The sequence below is a fragment of the Lutjanus erythropterus genome, chromosome 24 (assembly GCF_056507025.1).
Source record: "Lutjanus erythropterus isolate fLutEry1 chromosome 24, fLutEry1.hap2, whole genome shotgun sequence".
NCBI lineage: Eukaryota > Metazoa > Chordata > Actinopteri > Lutjaniformes > Lutjanidae > Lutjanus > Lutjanus erythropterus.
Window position 1 is genome coordinate 4,355,999 of NC_139340.1, and position 23,361 is coordinate 4,379,359.

At 39.6% G+C, this 23,361-nt stretch overlaps 1 protein-coding gene across 2 annotated transcripts in view; it reads right to left on the bottom strand.

The window, feature by feature from the left end:
• Positions 1–23,361, bottom strand: part of LOC146304530 (plakophilin-4-like) — a 59,987-nt gene that overhangs the window by 16,407 nt on the left and 20,219 nt on the right. Inside the window, exons 4-10 of one of the 2 annotated variants that reach the window (XM_084713717.1) lie at positions 20,312–20,346; positions 18,512–18,613; positions 16,176–16,330; positions 12,984–13,449; positions 4,746–4,916; positions 3,159–3,360; positions 1,593–1,725 (exon numbers count right to left, since the gene is read on the bottom strand). In XM_084713717.1, coding sequence (XP_084569843.1) covers positions 1,593–1,725; positions 3,159–3,360; positions 4,746–4,916; positions 12,984–13,449; positions 16,176–16,330; positions 18,512–18,613; positions 20,312–20,346 — 1,264 coding nt within the window. Of the gene's footprint in view, positions 1–1,592; positions 1,726–3,158; positions 3,361–4,745; positions 4,917–12,983; positions 13,450–16,175; positions 16,331–18,505; positions 18,614–20,311; positions 20,347–23,361 lie in introns of both variants that reach the window. The other variant, XM_084713716.1, reaches the window with a different exon arrangement.

Here is a 23,361-nt window from a genome sequence, read left to right on the forward strand (position 1 = left end):
AGATCCATTTTTTTTATCCTGAGACTCAATCATAGCAGCTTTGCATGAATAACAGTTTAAAATCATCCTTATTTTTCTTGCAGTGGCCCTTTCTGCAACAAGCTCCTGTCTCTTTAAGCCCCCCCAAAAGAGCCCAGATGACATGACAGCTCTCCAGAAGTGAAGCCAAACCATCTGGATTGCCCTCTGGTGGCTGGGTGCAGTACAGGTCATAAAGCCCACCCCCTCCGTGCAAGCAGATAGCAGATGGGCCAAACTAAAACATCATGACTGACAGATGAGCTCCTCTCAAGACTGAGTCGGTCTGCTGTGGGGACGGGAACTTAAAAGTGCACCTCCAACCCAGGTCACTACTGCTCGGCCTGGCTCCAAATGACCAAAGCAGAGTTTGTATCTGGGATATTTGGCATCATTTTGGTTTATTTATCTTTATTTATGTCAAATGCACCACAAGAAACTGTGATTTACTGAGCCTCCTGATGGACAGATATCTTTAATTGTTGCTAAAGTAACCAGTAACTGCTGCAGAAGTAGCTTCAGTTAGCTGATTGGCTCAGTTAGCCATGCAGCTAGTGGTCCTATCAGGTGATCCTGCTTGGACTGGAGCCTGTTGTTAGGGGCTGGTATTAACATGTGTCCTTGGTGATCCAATGACAAGTGGGCAGCGCCCTTTTATATTTCAGGGGTTTTTACCTAGAACTTTTCAAGAGGGATCTACAGAGAACACCTTTATATTCCAAAGATTTTATCTAGAACCCACCAAAGGGAATCTAACTAGGACCTTTCTATATTCCATAAGGTTTCATCTACAATCCACCCAGGGGCTCTACCAAGAAACCATTTATAGTCCAAGGGTTTTACCTAGAACCCATCAAGGGTATACATTCCAAAGGCTCCATCTAGAATCCACCCAGGGAGTTCTCCCGAGAACCCATTTACATCCCAGGAGCTTCATCTAGAATCCAACCAGGAAGTTCTACCGTGAACCCTTTTATATTCCAAGGGTTTTATCTAGAACCCATCAAGGGGAAACTAAAAATACCCTTTGTCTAGGGGTGTCTCCTATAACCTTTGAAGAACTCTTTCTTCCAAACAGGGTTCTTTGTATTAAAAGGGTCCTTCGTGGAACCCTTTGTCTCAAAAGAACGCTTCCTTCAAAAAAGGGTTTTTCAAAAGCAAATGGTTCTGGGTAGAACTCCAGTCCTTCAGGTAAAACCATTTTGGAACCCTTATTTCTAAGAGTGCGGATGGGTGCATCCCTGTACTTCATAGGTGTTCTGTGTCTGGAGCAGATGACCAGGATAAATAATAATAATAATAAAGAAATCAATAAAAAGAAAAGAAAATAGGAAAAAAGCGCCTGAAACATGAGCAATTTTCCCACAGTTATACTTTTACTTTGTTATTTGAAACTTTGGCCACATCTAATATGAACATCTGACATTAGAACATGATATATTTGAGGTAAAACTGCCTTTGGTGAAACGTCAAACTGGGGAGCAGCAGCCTCCTCCACCTGACGAGTGAGTCACGACTGTGACGTCTGTCTTGTTATTTTTACTCAGACAACCCAGCGTGTCCCGTCACCTTACCTCCACCTTGACCCGGTTGTCTCCATAGCACAGGTGCTGCAGGTAGGCGGCGGCGTTGGCCTGGACCGAGGGGAAGTGATGCTGCAGCATGTGGATGACCTCCGGCAGCTCGGGGTCACGCCAAGCAAACTCCCTGAGAGGAAAAGACGAGGAAACCTTCAGCAGGGTTCATCCACCTTCCACTTTAACCTCGCTTAATTTCTTTCTCTCTTCTTAAACCTGCTAGATTTATTTTGTATCATTATGCACCATCACAGGGTTATATTACCACTATTAATAAAAGTGTTTTGCTACATTTTTTCTGCCAAAAACTTTTTAAGCCTCCAAAGGTGTGATTCTGTGGACTGTCGATCCACCACTTAGTCCAGACCGGAATATCTCAAAAACCATCAAAAGGCTTTAATCTACAGGAAATCCCAATACAGCCTATATGAAAGCCAGCGATATTGTTTCCAATTAACCTTTGTGATTAAAAAGCCTAAAGATGGCTTATCAGATGACATTAAGCTTGGTTGCATGTTGGGCAAAAGCTAATTAATTGCTAAGAGCTAGAAATGACCATGATTTTGCTTCTTGTTAGCTTAGAAAATGACCTCTGTATAAAATGGGGATTCTGATTATTTAAATTTGTTATTCAATAATAATAAAAATGTATCTCCCAATAAAAATATATAGAGATAAGTAATTGAACCTGGGATTTGAAAATAATAAACCTATAAAATTAGATAGGAAATTGTTTGTTTAATCATAAAATATATTCAGGCTGTAATGAAGCCTTTTGTAATAAAAAATAAATAAATGAATGAATGAATAACATTTCAGAACATCACAAACATGGACGTTCCACTTGAAACCCTTTCAGAAAGTTCTGTCTTAAACCCGATCTAAAGGGTTATACCCAGAAACATCTGTTTCACTCAGAACTCCTTACAAGAGGTTCTACACAGAACCCTTCTGTAGTGTCTTGGTTCCAACCAAAACCCTCTCTTGGGGTTCAATTCACAACTGTTCCACCTTTTAAAACCCACCCAGGGCGTTCTACCTAGAACTTTGTTAGATTCCAAGAGATTTTATCTAGAACTCACCAAGGGGAATCTATGGAGAAACTTTTTATATTCCAAGGGTAACCCACCCAGGGGGTTCTGCTGTGAACCCGTTTATCTATGAAGGATTTTATCTTGAGCACACTCAGGAGGTTCTACCAAGGTCCTTTTTATATTCCAAGAGTTTTGTGTGGAACCTACCAAGGGGGTTCTACTGAGAACCTTTTTAGATTTCAAAGGATTTCTCTTTAACAGACTCAGGGGGTTCTAATGCAAACACTTCAATGGTACCCTAGATGAAAGAGGTCTCCCAGGCTTTCAACAGTCCTTGAGGAACTTTTTTTTTCCAAAACGGGTTCTCTGGATGAAAAGGTGCAATCCTTAGAACCCTTGACAAACCATTTCTTCAAAAAAGGGTTCTTCAGAAGCAAATGGTTCTGGGTAGAACCTCAGCCCTTCAGGAAGAACCCTTATTTTTAAGAGTCTACATACAGTATGTCTGCATGTGTGTCTGTGTGAGTACCTGGGGTCTTTATGGATGCTCTCGATGGACGGGGAGCGCGTGGCGGCTCGCTCCACCAGTCCAGAGTGGCGGTGTGAGAGGACGGGCTCGCCGGAGACCCTGTAGGAGTCAACGTACAGAGCCGCGGTGCTCAGCCCGTAGCTGCTTCTTTGGTACGGCAGTGTGCCGCAGTGGCTTGTGGTCCGAGGGAGGGTCCCCATACCTGAGGAGATGAGATGAGGACACTTCAGAGACAGAGAATGATTTGGAAAGAGGCAGTTTGTAGCTCTCTACACGTGCAAAATACATCCAAGGTCACATTAAAGAGACTGTTACATAAGAGCCCGAACACTTGAACAGGCCATTTAAAAGCACCGGGCTGTCTCAAAGGCCACAAACCTGTTTAAATCCCGACTAAACGAAGCTAAAATGGCTCCTCAGATCCTCCACTATCAAAACTCCGCAGAGCTTTCAGCTTTAAATCATTCTGCAAAGGCTTCAATTAAGAAGCAGCAGAGTACATGAAAGGTTTCAGCCTAATTAAGTTCTGACCTCAGGGAGTGATAATAACAACAGTTCCTGTGCCTGTAAACTGTGATTTCCGCAGCAGATTTTAGAGAAATAATCTTCTGGGCAGATGTGAAACTGAACGCGGGATGCTGATGTGAAAAATGAGTTTGTTTGAGTAATTCTCTGTGATGATGATAAAGAAGCTAGCAGTCATGTGGGGGTATCTGAGTGGTTTGAAATGTTATGGAAGATTACTGTTGCTAATTCTGTTTTCATCACACAACCCCTGCTGCACCACTCATACTTCTGTTAGTATTTATGGTCCTTTTACCACTATTGGTGCTTTTATAACATCTAGTAATCCAGATTTTTGGTATTTTTGTTTGCTTCTTTGCTCAGAACCAGCCAGATTTAGGACCAGTACTGTGAACTGCCCCCAAAATATAATTTCAAAGTGATTTTTTCTGTCTTTATTACAAGTCCCGCCCCTTTTTTGCTCTGTGCTCCAATGACAGTTGAGCGTACTTGGCTCCTTAGTTGATGTTCTCCTTTTCCTGTAAAAAGCCACATATAGGGTCACATCTTAGCTAGTGTTAGCTGGTTAGCTAGTTTTTTGCTAACATTTGTTATTAAGATTTGTCACTTTTGCAGGTTCTCCAGCAACATCTTTTAATCATCTTTAAAAAACGGTTTTCCTTTCAACATAAATGAAAAAAAAAAAAAAAACCTTTGTCAACTAGCTAACTAGCTGCATAACGATTTATGTAGATTGGCTAGTTAGTTAGCTAGTGTTTTGATAACATTAGTGATCAGATGTAACTGGTTAAGTATTACATGATTTAAATTAGTTAGCTAGTTAGTTAGTTAGCATTTGGCTTTTCAACATAGATGAGCCTCACCTAGCAAGTTTGCTCAACTGTAGCACAGAGCAAAAAGTGGAGGGTCAATTACTTCCAGGCTATAAACCAAAATATTAGAACGTTTAAGGGGTAAATTCCCACACAGTTGCTGTATACACTTGAATATAACAGATTCTCATACTAAGTAATAAAACTTAAGCTTCTTGCTGAGCCACTTGTTAATTGAACGCTGCAGTACCTGTGTTGGTCCTGTAGAGGGAGCCCTGGGGGTCGTGGGTGGGGCTGTGGTACAGAGGGCTCTGGAAGGAGCGCTCATCGAAAACAGGTGTCATGTGGCAGTCTGGAGACAACGCCGCCCTCAGCTCCGGATCTATCTGCCCCGCATGACCGGCATATGAGCTATGGAGCCCTGCAGGTACACAAGAGCAGACAAATCAACTTTATTTATTTACACAAACAAAATAATTCTCTAGAAACTGCTCTGATCATGTCAGAGCATTTAAATACATTTTTAAAATTTCTTTTTAAGAGAAATCACAGGAAGCAACTACATGTTTGCACAACCTCCAAATCCAAAAAGATTGGATGTTTTGTCAAACATAAACACAACAGAATGTGATAATTTGCCAACCCTTTTTTACATATACTGAACTGAAAACTGTCCTTGACCAGCTAATAAGCTATTCACAGTAAAAAAAGAAGTGTGTGACACTGTTTAATTTTCCTATTCTTTTGAATTAATACCATGTACAGACATCAGTTCAGTCAGTAAAAGGTTTTTACTGGTGCATGAATGATCAAATCATAGTTCAGTGACTGCAGAATGAAGAAAAAGCTGTGTAATATCATCAGTAACAACTGAGTAAAGCCTCTTTTTGCCTGTCATGCTCTTACATAAATCATATGTACATCTCATTATTTGACTCACATACTCATCTGTAGGTGAGGCCATGCAAATCAAGATTATACCAAACGGTGCATTTCATAACACCACCTCGCCCCAACTGTTGTTATGCTTATAAAACGCATGAAGACTCTGGTCATTCAGAGTGTGCTGCAGGCGCCATCATCAGCAAGTCAAACAAGGAGAGCAGAGGGTTTTTCCATCCTCCAATCTCAGAGCAGATCAGTTCAAAGAGCGCTCCAATTATAAAGAGGCTTTAGGGCACGAGGGGGGCAGCCTCGGTGGATCAGTCCAACAGCGGAAGCACACAATTTGCACTTGGAGCTGGTGATGAAGGAGCTATTTGCTTCTGCAGCTCCCTTTTCTTGATTTACATAAATTTCTTAGTGAGGAAGACGAAAACGCTGGTCTCTTATCGCACAGCACATTCCTTTGAAAGAAAATAAAAAAGTGCCCTCGCTGTGATACAATCTTGTCGAATCTGGACCTCAGTGTCATTCTCAAGGGCTCTTCAGCAGCGAAGGACACAAACCAGTACTCTGACCTTCTGGTTTGAGGATGCTTAAGATACCAAATGCTTGAAATATGTCAGAGTGGAACATGAATCATGTTTCAGATGGTAGAGGACTGAATCAAATTCACTATTACAGTAGTTCTCAAACTGCTTTGACTGATTTTATACTGGATGTTGTTTAAGATTATTAATTTAATGGATATTGTTACAGTTTCAGTTACAATTTTATTCCACTAAATTGTCAATGTTGAGGTTTGGTTTGGTCAAATTTGCATTCTTACCACCATGTACATTTTAACCATTTATCCATTAACTATGGACTATTTCAACCATTTAGTCTATCTATTAGTTTTAGCTCACTATTTCAACCTATGCACTGTTTTTAGCTAATTATTTAATCATTTTATTAATTATTTATAGCTAATTATTTCAACCATGTATTTATTACTTCTATCAAACTATTTCAAACATTTAGGCTATTCGTTACTTTTAGCTAACTATAACTTTTAGCTGACTAATAAATGTATGCTCTACTTTTCTAACTGTTTAGTTATTTCTTTTAGTTAACTATTTCAACTGCTGAGGCATTTAATTGCATTGAGCACGAGACAACTGACACAGATCAAATGCTCTCACACTACACAAGTCTTTTCTCACGCTAACTTTTTGTTAGCCCTCCAAAGTATATATATATATATATATATTTTACCTAAGTTCGGAGAGGCTGAGGCACAGAGCGTAACAAGGTTATGGCAGCACTTGTCACAGATTGTACATGAACGTGCTGATCATGATCTGTTTGAACCGAAAGTGTGCAATAACTGCGATGCATGTTTCGGTGGAGCAGCGACTATCAGTGACTTGCAATTCAATCCTGCACGCTCAAAACCTTCAGTTCAAAACCTCAACGACACTGGTGACGATTTTTCCCACGATAAAGAGATCATCTTGCAGCTTATGTTTGTGTTTTGGCTGTTCATCAGGTTTCACTACCTAAGCTACGAGTGCTGCTGATCAGTAACAGCCTAATCTTGTGTATCCATCTATTGCTATCTCCCTCATGTAATCTGGGATTATACTGGATCTGCAGGATAACTGGGAATAAGGACTCAGACGACGTATTAGGCCACTTAGCAGCACTGCAGGAGGAAAATCACTCAGCTATGAGAATAGGAGGTATTTTATTTAGTTCACTGACTCTGCCTCCCACACAAGCAATCCTTCTACCATGCACTTTTCACACATGCACAAACACAACAAAGGCACAACACAAAAGGTGCATAAATGCATATGCACATCACTTACATCCACGCACACATGGAAATGCACGAACACACACGGACACGCGTCACATGAAAATTAACACACTGCACACACACACTGATGGCAGCATAATAAAGCCTTCCAGTGCTGTCAGCTGATAATCACACGCTGATGCTCCACAGGGCTTTGTGATAGAAACACCCCTATATGGGTCAGTGGGAGCGGCTTAGTAAAGTGACAGAGGGCAGGACGGAGGAATAAATCTGTGTCGCTGCAGCATCAGCAGCACTTCCACGACAGTGAATCCTCCAACACAGCGAGTGTACGGTGAGAAGGCTGTCAATGAGGAGTTAATAAGAGAGGATGAGCAGTTTTTTTTAAATGCTCCTGGAGTTTCTTCCATAACTTTTAATGTGGCCAAGACTCTGATGACTGTTTAAAATCTCTGTTTTAAGAGCTAAAGTTTGTTTTGGTTTGAAATTTGCTCCAAAGAGTCCTCAAAGCCAGATTCAATGAACAGCCTGGCAGCAGGACAGAAATAATCCCTTCTCAATTTTCTCCACAGCCTCAGTTGCTTTAACCGCTCAGAGAAGCTCAAAGTCAAAGGTTTGATTTCCAGGGACGTCAATCAATTTCTCCTTTCATCATTATCTTCGCAAAAATCATTATTCACTTCAAGTTCAGATTTGTTATCTTGCTAGAATTAGTTGCTTGGGGACTACACAATGAAAGCGGTGCTGAAGTCTAAAACAACCACAGAATAATGAGTAAACTTCAAAAACAGATTATTTTTCATGGCAATAACAAAGTAGGGACGTACCAATACATCAAATATTGCAATATTGTAAGTAGGCTTGGGCAACATATTTGAAAAAATGGCTCAGCATAGGTAATTATTGATTATATACATCGTGACTGATATCCCAAAGGGTGGAAGTGGCTAAGATGATAAAATATTTGTTGTATTATCAACGGGTATCTTATCTTTTTTAATCATTCAAATTTGGCTGGATGGTTTATTAAACATTTCTGTGGTGTGACATAACTCAGAAAGCACATTTATTCCTGCTTTACATGATCTTTAAAGGAGCTACGCTATGCTTTTAACAGTATCCTTCAATAAAGTCCAACAAAACGTAATTATGTGGGCAGTTACAGTAAACCGCCGTCCCGCGGGAATATGTTGCTTTTCCACCACGCCACAGCCCTACATCAGTCATTCATATTCAAGTATGTTACCACTAAGACAGATCAGACAGCGATGATTATCAGAGTATACGCCACAGCAAAAAACACCTACAAGGACTGCTCAGCATCTAATTAATAGAAAAACATTGCTGTATGAGCTTTACTGTGTGTAATCAACTGTGAATTTAAACCTAAAAACTTAAACACTAAGCATCTGACTTGGAGGAAACATAAAAGGGCGACTCAGCATCCCATAAACAACATATTACTGTATGTGAGCTGTACTGTATGCAATCAACTGCCAATTTGCTAAATATAGAGCATCTGAGAGTTGAATTGGAGTCAGATTCAGCTGCATGAAACATTTCTGGAGGAAACACTTCTCATACTGAACTGTAACCACCCGCTGCTCTCTTTTGCTTTCTATCGACTGCTTCATATCAAGACCAATAGATTCTAACACGGTTTGTTCTTGCAGACATTAATTTACCAAACAGAACATGAGAGGGAAAGCACTTTACAACAGGAAACTATGATCCGCTGCATTGTGCTCATTAATACTCTGCATCGTGATTTTTTTCTGACTTGTTTTCCTTCAGACTGCTGCAGATCAATCACCCAACAAGATTAGAATGAAATCTGACTTCAAAACATCCACCTGGTAAAAGTGAAATCCTCTCTCCTTCAAAGATTACATTCCTTATTTTTCATACTGGCATGCATCAAATAAAATTTTATCAAACGCAGCAGCATTATCTGCCAGTGCTTTAAGATAATTTGACTAAAAACTCCATGAAATGAGCTCCATAAGCCGGCACACGAGATAAAATCACCTGCCGAGCTTGCAGTTTGCCTGAAAGTTATTTTGTTCAACATGCAGCTTTATTTAATAATTCTGACTGCTGCACGGAGATACAGAGAAACTCGGCGCAGTCGGAGTGTTGTGTGCTCCAATATTAAATCAGCGCTGCTCAGTCAACTTTCTCCGGACAAAGGAAAGGTTATTAAATCAACAGACGAAATGGTGTCGAGGCCGTGGAGCGTGGCGTTGTTTATTTACAAGGGGAAGGTTTGCTGAGAATATTTCATACACACAAACGTCTTCGACCGCTGCAGAAACTCTGCAGTGAAGTTTAACATGAGTTTTTTCTGGCCCAGATTTTGACCTGGTTGGGTTTGACCAGGCAACAGTCCAGGACACAAACCGACCTCTCTGACTGACTGAAAAGATGGAGCACAGAGCCGACTGAACCTTTCACCCAACATGCAGTCATTAGTCTTCCACGTCTGTGTGTAATATAATATCAAACCACCATTACAAAGCAAAAGGACTGCCAAGGAAGCAGGATCTAAGAATCCCAGAGGCCCTCTTACACTCTCAAGAACGTAGATATTTCTGCACATATATTCTCTCATGGGAGCAATACACATGTCCAAAAATTAGTACTGCTGGCCAAATAGCAAATTGGAGCCACAGATAGACATTTTTAATAGGCTGAAATCCTATTTAAAATTACAGTCTGTGGTTGACGAGAATTGTTTCCCCCTACCTGCTTTCTCCTGACCTGAGGAAGCTCAGGCAGGCGTCAGAACCCTGCAGGAGTGCAAGACAAGTGCAATACTGTAAACTGAACATAACAAGCGATGATGAGTCCTCCACTGTCAGTTGATCAGCTGGTTATAACTGTCAGTTGTCTGACAACAGAAAGATAAACCTGAAAACAAAAGCCCACTGCTCTGAAAATACACACTCTGGAGTTTGAGTTCAATGACCGCCAAACTCCATTAACATTTTGCTTAATTTAACCGTTATAAACATCTACTCCTTCTAATAGATTATTAATGATTCTTTACAAATCATAAACAGACACTTTACTCATTTGGTGAACATTCGGCATTAATTTGAACTCTAATTAATGTGAAATGGGAAAAACAAACAAGTTACGGGCCGGAATAGAAATTTCACAGGAGGAGCAGCATTAGCATTACTGTCAGAGAAACGAGCATTTCTACTTAGCATGTTTCCTTAATCTCTGATTGCTCTGATCATGGTTATTTTATGATTTATTACAGTAAATATATTACAGATTTCTTCTTGAAAGTGGCTGTAAAAGTTAATCATGTCTCCCTGCAGGGATAGCAGCAGAACTAAAATAAAGAAAGCTTAATGATTTAAGGCTTTAAAAAGATATTGTCTATATTTCTGATTGGGTCCAGAAAGGATTTTGCTGTATCCCAACCTAATTGTGAACCACTGCAGTAATACATGAGCTTGAAAACTTTTAAAAACTTAATTTGTGCTAATAAAAAATCTAATATGACCTGACTTTTTTGTTGTAAACTGTAGAGCAGTGTCTTTTAGGTCATGTGACCACCACACTGAGAAGAAATGCAATTTATATTTCATTCAGCTGTTATCTGTCTGAACTCCAAACTGACCTGAAACTAGTGGATTAGAGTAATCAAAGTTTCAACATCAACATGGATTACTACGATATGATGACACATTTCAGCTATGAAAACTCAAAAACAACATGCACATTCCCCCTTGGTTTCTGCCTGAGCCAGAAAGCGTGTTACTGTGACAAGAGGCACAACTGCATATTTAACTTGTCTTTCATATGGTTAGTTTGATGTTTGATGTTTGCTTATTTCTTCTGTACTGATGTCTGAAAATGTAATATTAAAAATGCATTAAGTATAAATATCACCTACTTCTTTATGCAATGACACATTATTAAAAATGTACAGTAGATAAATGAGTAAATATTACCCTGGGGTGCCTCAGCACACACTTCTGAAACCTCTGGTTCAGGCGTTGGGGTATTTCTTACAATATGAAACATGTGCAGCTCAGAAAAAATACACTCTCAAAGCATCTTTATGGTGCAGCAGCTCTGTGCATATTCAATTTGCCTTCAACTGAAACCTGCACCACTGACAAATGCATGCATGCAATGTTTTGCCTGTTCTGGTGCAATCTAAGGCCAACATCGCCGCTCATGAGGCCCTGTTTTAACTGTGCGAGTGCAGCAACCAACACAAAGTGGTTCTGTAGGTCTTGGATTCACAGACTGTGTGGGTGTTTCTGAGTGCACCTGCTATTTTGGTTGTGTGGGATTAATAAATGCACTCTCAGCCTCTCGCATCGCTCAACTCATCGCTGTGAAACAGCTGAACCGATCACACAAGACAACAGCAGCTCAACAGACAAACACACCGAAGGCTTTTTCAGGAAGTCATATTGCTGTCTGGATGGTGCGGAGCGGCACCACAGCTCAACAAATCTGCAGCCAAACCCAGATGGTGGATTTTTAAAACAGTTAAAAAGGCCAAATTATGCTTTTTGGGTTTCCTCATCCATCAGTGTGTTACATGGCTGCTTGGTACACGGAAAGCCCAAAGTCCACATTAGGGCTACCACGATACCAGATTGTCATGACCAGAAGTCATGCTGTTGATCAATTTCATCTCCAACTTTGTGAGTGTGAGTGTAGGGAGGTGGAGAGAGAACTGTGACTGATTTAAGAGCAGACTATGTTTAAGAACTGCTGGATTATTTCAGCCAGATTTTTGCAGGGTTTTTTTGTTGCTTTGTTGATTGTTGTAAATTAAAATGCCTGATTCAAGGCACCTTTTCAGTACTCATGACAAAATTTAAAATGAATAGATTAATAAATAAAATAAAACAATGAGTCGCTTCATTGAGATGTACCGTACATGTAATTCACAGGAAGCAACAATGATTGGCCAAATTTGTGGAAAACGATCCGCAATGTTGCAACTTTTTTATTATCATATGTGCATTTTTGGTCAATATTTCACCTTTTAAATGTCACAGTTATTGTCAGTACAGGTATATCACAGCCATCTCCAGTCCACACCAGAGGAAGCTATTCTTTCTGCTCCTGAACTGCCTGAAACAGCTTCTTTGCTCACCAGCATTTTCTTTCATTACTTGTCTATGTCACTTTAGCGTGTTTGAACTGTTTAAATTCTGGATACAAGTTTAATTTCCTACGAACTCTTCACAATAAGTTAGTTTGCTATCTGAAAGCTTTTATTACGAAGCAGCAAAATAAGGAAATGTTTGGTTTTCATCAGTAGTAACTGACTCATATCAGCTGAAAGTGAACATGAAACAGTAAAATAAAGCAGATACCACACAGGGAATGAGTCTTGGCTTACCACCACAATCAGACAAAAAAAAGAAAGGGTATTGCAAAAGGCAATGGGAAAGGACTGCAGCCTAGTTATAGCAGGTTTAGCCGCATTCAAAAATAATAAAAAATGCAATACATGCTAATTTTGGAGATGATGATGTGGGAGACCGGAGCAAAGCACACAAGGTTTTCTGTTGTTGGCTGCAAGAACCAAAGACACAAAAATTTTCATCTCTGCCCATCATCTCAGGAAGTCACAACTGGATTAACGGACTGTTGTGGGTACCTTTAAATTTTCTGGGAAAAATAGTCACTAAGGACTGTCTAGCATAAGGGAATACTTAAGTAGCCAAAGGCAAACACTTACAACATCTTGAAGAAACCCTTTTGATGATTTTGTGCGATTAATTTTTTAATGTGACCATATTTGGATGTGAGACTGACCTATGAGGCTGTCTGGGCGGGGCAGAGCGCTCCTCTGGTACAGTCCGTATGGATCAGCTCCGTAGGCTAATGGCTGGCTCTGCCTGGGCAGCGTGGAGCCATAGTGCTGCGGCACCGCCGTCATCCCCGAACGCAGCGGTGACCCCGTCAAACCCCTCCCCTCCACCAGGGAGAGGGTGGAGCCCAGGCGACCGCCTCCTCCTCCCGTCACACCTCCTCCCCCGCCACCGAGAGCCTGCGTGCCATCAGTTGGGGAGGTCGGCGAAGGGCAGGAAGGCGGCATGCTGGTGCCGGGGAACACGGCGGCCAATGGTTTTGGCTCTGAGAGGATGGGCGAGTCGTAGGTGCTGCCTTGGGATGTTCGCAGGGAGATGCGGGAAGGCGAGACGGTGCCAGCGGTGCCACAACCAGGAGACTGGCTCCTGGAGGGGAGGGAGGCCATCCTCCGTAACATCCGGCCAGACACCTGTGAGGAAGACAGGATGAAAATGACTCTGTAAACGTGACATTTCATTCAGTGTGATAATGAGGCATCTGCTTGTATTTAAGCTTCATTAAATCTTATTTTATTTTCACAGGTCATCATGCCTGAGAAAACAGCATTAAATTATACATGAACACAAGTACTCATGTGTGAAATGTCTAGTAAAATACTTGGATGCCTGATCTTATGAGAGTGTAGTAAAGAAAATATATGATAGCAGGAAATCTAGAGGAGAAAAACAATTTAAACACAACCGCAAAACAATTTAAGGAACAGATAACCTTATTAAAATAACAAACTGGTTTCAAAAATGTAATGTAAATGTTACACCTTTTACGTTGTTTTTGTCTTGTTGTGTCATTTTCGTCATGTTACATCATAATATGAAAAATATTACGCTAGTTATGGAAACAGATCAAAACATATTCAAATCACCTCCACTGACAAAGATCTTTATGACCAAAAGCTCAGACAGTACATTTGGTGCAAAAGATTGAAGTGTGCAGATGTTTTGATCTTTTTTTCATCCGGTATATTCTTTTTTTGTTTTTTTTTTGGGTGGTTTTATCGGACAGGTTATAGTATGTTCATCATTTCACCTTCTGCCTCAGGAAATCTGTCTACTGTCAGTTAGGAGTCATTATTAAATGACATTTAGTGACATTCTTCTAATTTTTTAATTGGGATTCACTTGATTGTGGGCATCCTGTGCTCTCTGGGCCCAAAACAACAAAAATGTCAAGTATGATATCCACAACACTGTTGACAATTAATCAGTTCAATATTTCTATTTATTTTCTGAATAAATACCTGAAAAATGAATATTAAACTGCACACTGCTCTGCTCCCATTTGCAAATATACTTGCCAATTACCAGTAATGTGACACTTGGAGGCAGTCATGCTTTATCACGCCTGATGGAGAGCATCATTATCTTCTTCATTTGTCCACGTAACTGAACGTGCGTGCCTTTGAATAAATGTCGAAATTCATTATACTGCAAGCTGAGCTCTGCAAGTAGTAAATAAATTACCTTTCAGAGAATATTTGACAGAATATCTCATATTTATGGTGACAAACATTTGCTTTTTCCCTCCTTATTACCAAATGTAAAATGTCCCTCAATTACAGACGCAGCCAACTGGATGCCGATCTGTGCCGCCTTAATCCATCAAAGCCTCGAACGCCTCGAAGGAAAATTAAGAGCCGAGGCATGTAAGCCCATCCAGTGAGGCTGCTTGGTTTGGAATAAATCAGGAAAAAAAAAACTTAAATGGGCTCACCATTATCTGTCGTCCCTGCTTCTACTGTCACGCAAAGAGCATATAATTATTAGCCACAAAGGAAAGGAGCTGATAGCGTCTGAGTCTGAACAATTTTAAGGTAAGAGTCAATTTGATTGGATGGGTTTAGCTGATGTTCTTCATCATTCATGACAGTAATTATTGAGCCTGTACGAGATGTCATTACTCTGAGGATGAGGATTATTATTCACAGTGAAAAACAGGCAAATATTTCAGGTGACACCAGTCTGAAAAATAGTCACATAGTCACGCCTCGCTCTTTTTCCCATTCTTTAGCATTTAAAGGACTTCTCATCCATATTAGCTATAACGTTCAAAGTTAATTCATCCTTTATTTCATGTGAAAACTCCAGAACAGAAACTAAATTGACCTTGTGGTGAAAATGTTTCCTCAGCTGCTATCGAAAGTCAAGACTAGCCTTTGAACCTCAGCTTTTCAGCCAGCATGAATGACAATGCGTAAGGTTACGTGGTTCCTGTAAAGCAGGCAGCTAGGGAGGGACTTGCTGAAGGCACTGATTGGTGTTCTTGTTGAGTTTGACTCCCAGCACCCCGGGGCTGAGTCACAGCAAACTGAGCTCATGGTAGTTAGCAGTGAGCTAACCATCTTTCTATTGGGAAACCTTTTTCGTAACTTAAAGCCCTCTTCTGATTGTTGAAAAAATCTGAGGATCACGAGGATCAAAAGTGGGTTGTAAAAGGATTTCATATTCAGTATACTTTGTTTCAGCATCTCTGCTTACCATTATGATTCCAGATTTAATGTATTCAGGGTCAGATTTCCTCACCACATACTTTGGAGCTTTTACTGGCGCAGGGTTGTCTCCCACATCACTTTCTCTTTTCCAAAATCGATCCATTTTGTCTCACTGCATCCGAGGGAACATTAGCTAGCTACAGTGAGCACTGTAACAGTGGCACAACATGTGATATTCAAATATTGTAATGTTTATTTATGAGAATTCTTGAGCACATTTAGATGTACATACAACTAGCTTTGTAAATTACTCCAAAATATTTTAATTCAGATGTAACCATTAGGCGGTACTTCTGCCTCCGTGGCCTGCTAGATGGTGCTTTGAGGTTGAAAACCCAGTGGTTGAGAACAAAAACAACCTTGGTACTGTATTTCCTGTTGGTCTCAGAGCTGGTGTTTGTTCTGGTGCCTGTTAATGGTAACTTATAGCTAACAATTACGGTTAGCTACTTTAGCAGCAAATAAGCTAAAGGCATCTGTCCATCAGGAAGGCTTTGTTATTAGTAAAGGTAGGTGTTGTATAGCACAATATGCATGTGACTTTTCAGACTTTCACAAGTGCAAACATACCTCTGCTCTTCTGTAACTAAAAAAAAAAAAAAAAAATGAAATGACTGATTGTGTAACTCAGTGGAGATCAGGCCTACCTGCCCAGAGGCTTGACCCTCAGCTCTTGGACTTCTCGATAATGAGGCTCGGGGCTCTGAACGCACCACGTTCTGGTTGCTGTAATAACTAACGCTGCTGTCCTGGTAGCCGCTGTCCGAGTACGAGGTCATCTGGGCCGAGTGACCTCCTGAGCCTGAGAGGAAGCAGAGATGAGAAGGTGAGGACGCACGGAACATAAGGGGGTGAGGAAATACTTGATTATTACCACTCAGTGCCTCTTGAGAAATGTTTGAGAAAGTTTGAGGTGTGATCAGACTGACACATCACATCAGTCACTGCGGTCTCATTATTTGCATATTATCTCACTTGGCTTTCAACTTGTTAAAAGGCATTATGCATATAAATACACACGCGCATGGATCTCTGCATTAAGCCTTTATGCTGTTCCTGGAACAATCTGCATATACTGTACAGCTTCAATAATGCTGGCCTACTTTCTTGTGTAGGATGAGGAGGAGGGAGCATGTGGGGGATATTTTTATACTACCAGACCACTGCATGGAATATAAACAAGACCACAGGCAAACTTGTTTTTAACATTTCAAACAGCCACGCACAACTTACATGTTAGACAAAGGTATTGTAATTCATTGTAATGAGTGGGAGGCTGAATAGTCTTTGTACGCTCTTACAAATAAAGGCTCCAAAAAGGGTTCTTTGGCTTGTTCCAATAGGAGAACCCTTCATGGTTCCCGGTGGAAACTTTTATAAAAGTTACACCAATCTATGGTGTAATGGTTCAACCCAGAACCCTCTCTGGGGCTTGTATCCAGAACCTTTCCACTGTCTAAGGGTGATAACAAGAATCCACTCAGGGGGTTCTACTGAGAACCCCTTTATATTCATGGGGTTTTACTTTGAACCCACCCAGGGGGTTTACCGAGAAACTCTTTATATTCCAAGGGTTTTATCAAGAACCTACCCCAGGGGTTCTACCAAGGACCCTTTTATATCCCAGGAGTTTTATCTAGAACCCACCAACGAGGTTTTAACAAGAACCCTTTTATATTTCAGGGGTTTTATCTAAGACTCAGGAGGTTCTAATGAGAAACATTGGCATTCCACCAAGAAACCTTTTATATTCATAGGGTTTTATTTAAAACCAACCCAGCGGGTTCTACTGAGAACAGTAGAGCTCTTGGGGAACCCTTTCTTCAACAAATGATTCTTCACAAGCAAATGGTTCTGGTAGAACCTCAGCTCTTCAGGAAGAACCATGTTGGAACCCTTATCTGTAAGAGTGTAAAGAACTCCGAAGGTTTGGTTCTTAGATACACTGTAGGCGGTGGGATGAAAAGTTTTGTCAATTTGACAAAAGTCTTTAAAAATCATCTGCATCTTTTCCTGTAATCTGTTTAAAGCCAGATAAAACAGCAGAACCCTCCTGTAGACATAAGCATTCACAGCTGCACTGACTGCATCAGCGCCTCGCTCTGTCAGCCACCCATGTTTCGTGGTTTAACACACGCTTTGAGGAAGCTTGATGGACCAAGGTGTCAACCGCTCCAGTGAAGATGCCTAATGTCCAACAGCGACAGGCTGCAGAGCTCCAAGGTGTGAATACATGTGAAACTTTTCCGACAAGACGGTTAAAAATAAAGAATAAGAATCAGACAGCAGAATGGTGACAGACTCTTTGTTTTGGGTGATTTAAACGGATCTGAACAGATGGTCAATAGATGCTTTTTATTAAAAAACGCCACCACATTTTTACTGTTATTCATACTTAAACATAAATCTGAGTGACTGCCTGAGAACATGCACATCAGCCTCCCACTGTTGTGTTAATAACAAGTGAGATCTGTGGGATTTGTTATCGAGTTTCAGATTTCTCCCACTTGGCATCAAAAAATGTGGAAGTGTGTTGATGTGGGTGGCAACCATGGCAGCAAATTGACCAACAATTAACTTATCCTCCTACTTTCAGAAGATGATTTCTGTATCAATTTAGATTTTCTACGGACTCATTTATATGTATGAAAATAAATACGTCAGTTTCCAAAGTTGGGAGGGTTACTTTAAAAATGTATTACCATACAATTAACAATTACCTGTTGAAAAATGTAGTCAGTAATGTTAGCAGTTGGTCAGTGTAGCTAACGTATGTGGTTGGGCTGTGTAGGCACCGTTAGCAGTTGGTCTGTGTAGGTAACATTAGCAATTGGTCACCAGATTTATGATTCATCCAAGCCATGTGACTCAAGCCAATTCCGCCACCAAAAACTACAAATTCTACTCCACGCATCATAAACTTCAGTAATCACTAAAAACGTTTGTTCAGACCATGTGGTGTGTACATTTAACAGACCCTCACTGTCATGCAGGGAGGCGCGGTCCGGTTCAGGCAGGTAGAGTCCCTCCTCCGCCTCCAGGTGACGACCAGACGCCTCCATGGCTCCGCCCTGCGATTCTCCACCTGCCAAAGAATCTACCATTAAAGGGATAGTTTGGATGTTCTGAAGTGGAGTTGAATGAAGTATCCATAGTCAGTGCATTACCTACAGTAGATAGCAGAAAGAGAGTACCAGCACAGAAGCAAAGCAATAAAATTATGTGGACAGGGTCAGCAGCTAAAGGTATTTTAGCCCAAAAAAATCAATATCAGTTGACGTGTACACTATATTTAGAATATTTTCACAGCTTTACTTTGCCATCAGACAGCCTTTTCTGATAGGAAAACACTGTTACATAAGCCAAATATCACTCTCTCCAAACCAGCCAAACTCCATAGGTGAAATCAGTAATTTTATCTCACAGAACAGAGGAGTTGCAGGTCTGCCACTGCCTCAGTCTTTTAGTTTGTTTGTTATTTTGTGACTTTGGTGAATCTGGACAATCATTTTAAAACACATAAGCCACAAATATAACACAAACAAACTAACCGATCGAGGCAAAACAACAACTCACATATTCTGTGAGGTAAAATTATTAAATTGATTTTGCCTGTGGAGTCTGGTTGGTTTGGAGTGAACAGTAATTAACTTGTATAGCACTGTTTCCCTGGCTAATGGCAAAGTAAAGCTGTGAAATAATTCTAAATATATCATATACTTCAACTAATATTGTTAGTATTTTATTATGTTTTTTAGGTGTACCTTATTTAAGTGGTTAAAAAATACCTTTTGCTGCTGGCCCTGATACTGTTCTCCCTGAAGCAACCAGGCTACACCAGTGAAATCACAAATTTTACCTCGTAGTACACAGGAGTTGCTGACTTGATCCGCTAGTTTGTCTGAGTAATATTGTGACTTCTGTGTTTTAAAATGATAGTTCATATTCACGAAAATCACACCAAAATACAAATAAACTAACAAATCGAGGCAGTTTCTGGTCAGGCAAAGTAAACCAGTCAAAATATTCTAAATATAGCATACCCTTAAAATGATACTGATTTTTTTTTAAGGTGGACGTTTTTTTAAGGGAATAAAAAATATCATTATTGCTTTCATATCTTCTGTGCTGATACTCTTCTCTGCGTATCCTAACTGGGGGCTTCTACTGTAGCTAATACACTGACTATCAATAAGTTTTTTCTACAAACCCATATCTGAACTGTCCCTTTAAAAAAAGGTACATTCCCCCACAAAATGATAACACAAAAACATGTAAACAAAGTGTGTAAAAGTCTGCAAGAAAACAATTCAGTAGCATCACATTTACAGACAGAATCCTCTTAATCAAAGAAACTAAATCTATTGATTCTTTGACACAGAGGAATATAGAATTTTATAGCAGTACTTTTGTTTTATTGGAAAGCCGACAGTGAAGAATGGGCCAGGAAACAGTAGAGGGATCTGTGACAGAATAGTAAATGGGTCCATTTCAAAGCCCATATATACTGGAGGAAACATTGTTTTGTTTTGCTTCACCAGTTGGTGCTGCATACTGACAGTTTTCATCTCTTTGGAGTCTAAATTGACTTTCTACATCGAGAAAAGTGCTTTTAGAGCCAAAATCATATAGATTTGATCTCATTTTGAGCTGTAGGACATTTTGTTTACAGTATAAGATAGTAACACTTTATATTAAACTGAAGCGGTAATCTTTCTGTGACCTTATCTTCTTAAAAATAGCTTTATAATAAATGTTAAAGGCTAAAAGTCAGACATCGTACCTGCAGATCTCCATGCAAACGACTTCTCCGATGAGCTTCAGCCAAAGACCAGAGGAGGAAATGTAGGAGAGGAGAAAGCAGAGAGAGACGTAAATCAAATCAGAGTCATGGCCGAATGCTTTATATTCAATCAGTCCAGGAAGAGGAAGGAAGAAAGTGATTATATATATATATATATATATGTATATATATATATATATATATATATATATATATATGTATATTTATTTTGTCAAAAATATTTCTTCATGTCCAATCTACGAGAATCTCTCTGTATGCATTTCAATTTACTTTTTTTCAAATTGATCAAAATGAAAGTCAGTTGACCCCACCTGGGGAACAGATGTATTATATAACTGAACACACAACTGGAGATGTGTTATCTGGGCCAAGAAAACACCTGCAGCTGGAAACAAATCAAGAACTGAGCAGATAAACACTTTAATGTTCAAGATGATCAGCAAAATTAAATATATTGTGATGCTGATTATTAAACATGTCTGACGATTTGGGCATCTCAAACTAACATCTTGGGAACTTTTTGGCACATTAGAGGGTCAAAATTGTATAAAACATAAAATATGTATTAATATTAAAGGGATGGCTAGAAATATTTGGAGTGGTGTTGCTTTTATCTATAATCAGTGTATTACCTACAATGGATGGTGGCCTCCAGTTTGCAAAACATATTTTAGGCACCTAAAAGAAAAATCAATATTGATTTTGCTTATTTTCACCACTTTGCCATCAGACGGCCTTTTCTGATGAAAAACCACTGTTATGAAAGCCAGATATTACTCCCTCTAAACCAAACAAACTCCATTGGCAAAATCAGTAATTTTACCTCACAGAACACAGGCGTTACTGGTCAACAGCTGCCTCGATCCGATGGTTTGTTTGTGTTGTTGTGTGACTTCTCTGTTTTAAAGGTTAGTTTTAATTCACCAAAGTCACACAGTAATACAAAGAAAGACCAGTAACTCCTGTGTTCTGCAAGGTAAAATTATTTTTGCAGAGTTTGGTTGGACTGGAGAGCACAACATTTGTCTTCTATGTATAACTCTCTGTATTTTTAAAACAAAATTAAAGATGTATCTTTTTGATCTGGTTTTTAATTTTAACTTGGGAGTAATGTTATAACCTTTTTTAAGTTTTTAAGTTACAGTCATTGCTTTTTTACATTATTTTTATCCTTGGAGTTTCTTTTACTTGATACAACCGACTTTTATTTATCAATTTTGTATTTTTTTTTTATTCCTTTATTATTGGAATTGCTACAATTAATTTATTTAATGGTTTATTTATTTATTTATTATTTTTTCCTGTCTGTGTTGTTTTAGTTTAGCTATGTGAAGCACTTCAGGCTGCACATGTGTATGAAAGGTGCTTTATAAATAAAGCTGAGTGCAGTTGAGTTATATAATGGCAGTTTCCCGTCGGAAAAGGCTGTCTGACTGCAAAGTAAAGTGGTGAAAAAATTCGAAATATAGCGTACACTTAAACTGATATTGATTTTTCTATGTGTCTAAAATACATTTTGCTGCTGACTCTGTCCACAGCAGTACATTGCTTAGCTTCCTACACCGATACTACAGCTCCTCTACAAACTGACCCCCAGCTACTGTAGGTAACACACTGACTGTGGATAAAAACCTCAAACAACCTCACTTAAAATAATCCAGACTATCCCTTTAAGTCCCTTCTCATGCATACAGTATTATCTCAACAGTACATTCAGTGTTTTTGTGGGTGTGAAGGCTGATGTATGCAGGTTGTGACAGGACAATATGACTGTCAACTATCTGAACATCATTCCTCATGAAGACAAATGTCACTCTTATATAGTCTGACAGAGTGGTCTGCAACCAGGCAGGATTTACAGCCAACAACTGTGAACCCATATAACACAAATAACTATGTTTGGGGGGCATTGTAAGAATACATTTTAATTTTGAGCTGTTAACTGCATCTAAAGTGAGATTAGTCTTGCAGAGAGGTGGCCAGAAGGACTCAAAAAGCAAAATTACATCATTCTATCAACCTTATTTGAGAATCCCTTTCTTATTAGAAGATGACATTGTGAGTAAGTGCTCAAATGATGTCAGTGTTCAATTTCAGCCTGACATTTGATTTTTATTAACTTAAACACATTCAAATTGCAGAAAATCCTCCCGTGGCTGCATGAAAAACTGTGGCTGGAGGCTGGAAGCACTGTAGCTACGCCTGTCAAGCTTTTAACTGTGACAGATTTACAGACATTTTTTTTTAAACAATGGGCCCTTGATTTCAGACACAAGGAGAGAAAAGCTGGCTTTTTATTTCTACCCAACAGCTATCACTTTTGCGGGCTGAAATGACAAATACTGCTAGCAATTTTAAGTAGCTGTCGCAAACTGTTTAAACTAAGATAAACTCAAACAAACTGGTTCAAAATGTTGTCTAACTGTCTGGCTTTTTAATGTTTGCAGTTGACTTATTTCAAACAAGAGCTCCATAAAAGGGCCTTGAAATATGCTCTTGATGTTTGCTTACATAAGGACTGAGGCTAAATGGTGCCATGCTATCATTCTCACAGCCCATTGTTCCAAAACTCAAACAATCCAAAACAAATCCTGTATATCCTAAATGTAACTTTTTTTTATTTTTTAACCAGCTAGCAACCAATGTAACATTTTCTTGTTAAACAGATTGCAAACAATATAACGTTTTGTTGTTTTTAACTACATGGCAAACAAAGTCATGTTTTCTTTTTAACCAGCTAAAGAACAATGTAATGTTCCTTTTTTTTCAGCCAGCTAGCAAACAACATAATTTTCTTGGATTTTAGTCAACTACCAACAATATAACAGTTTGTTTGTTTTTTTGGCCGGCTAGCAAACAATGCATTGTTTTGTTAAGGACTACACAGCAGCTGAAAGTTAGTGCCCCCCTCTTTTATACTTACTAGTTCCCGACAGTGTTACCTCTGGTGTCACTAAACTTGGGTTTTACTAAACACAGTGCAATTGTGCAACAGAGCTCTGCTAAATTTTAAACCCAGTTTTGCTAGT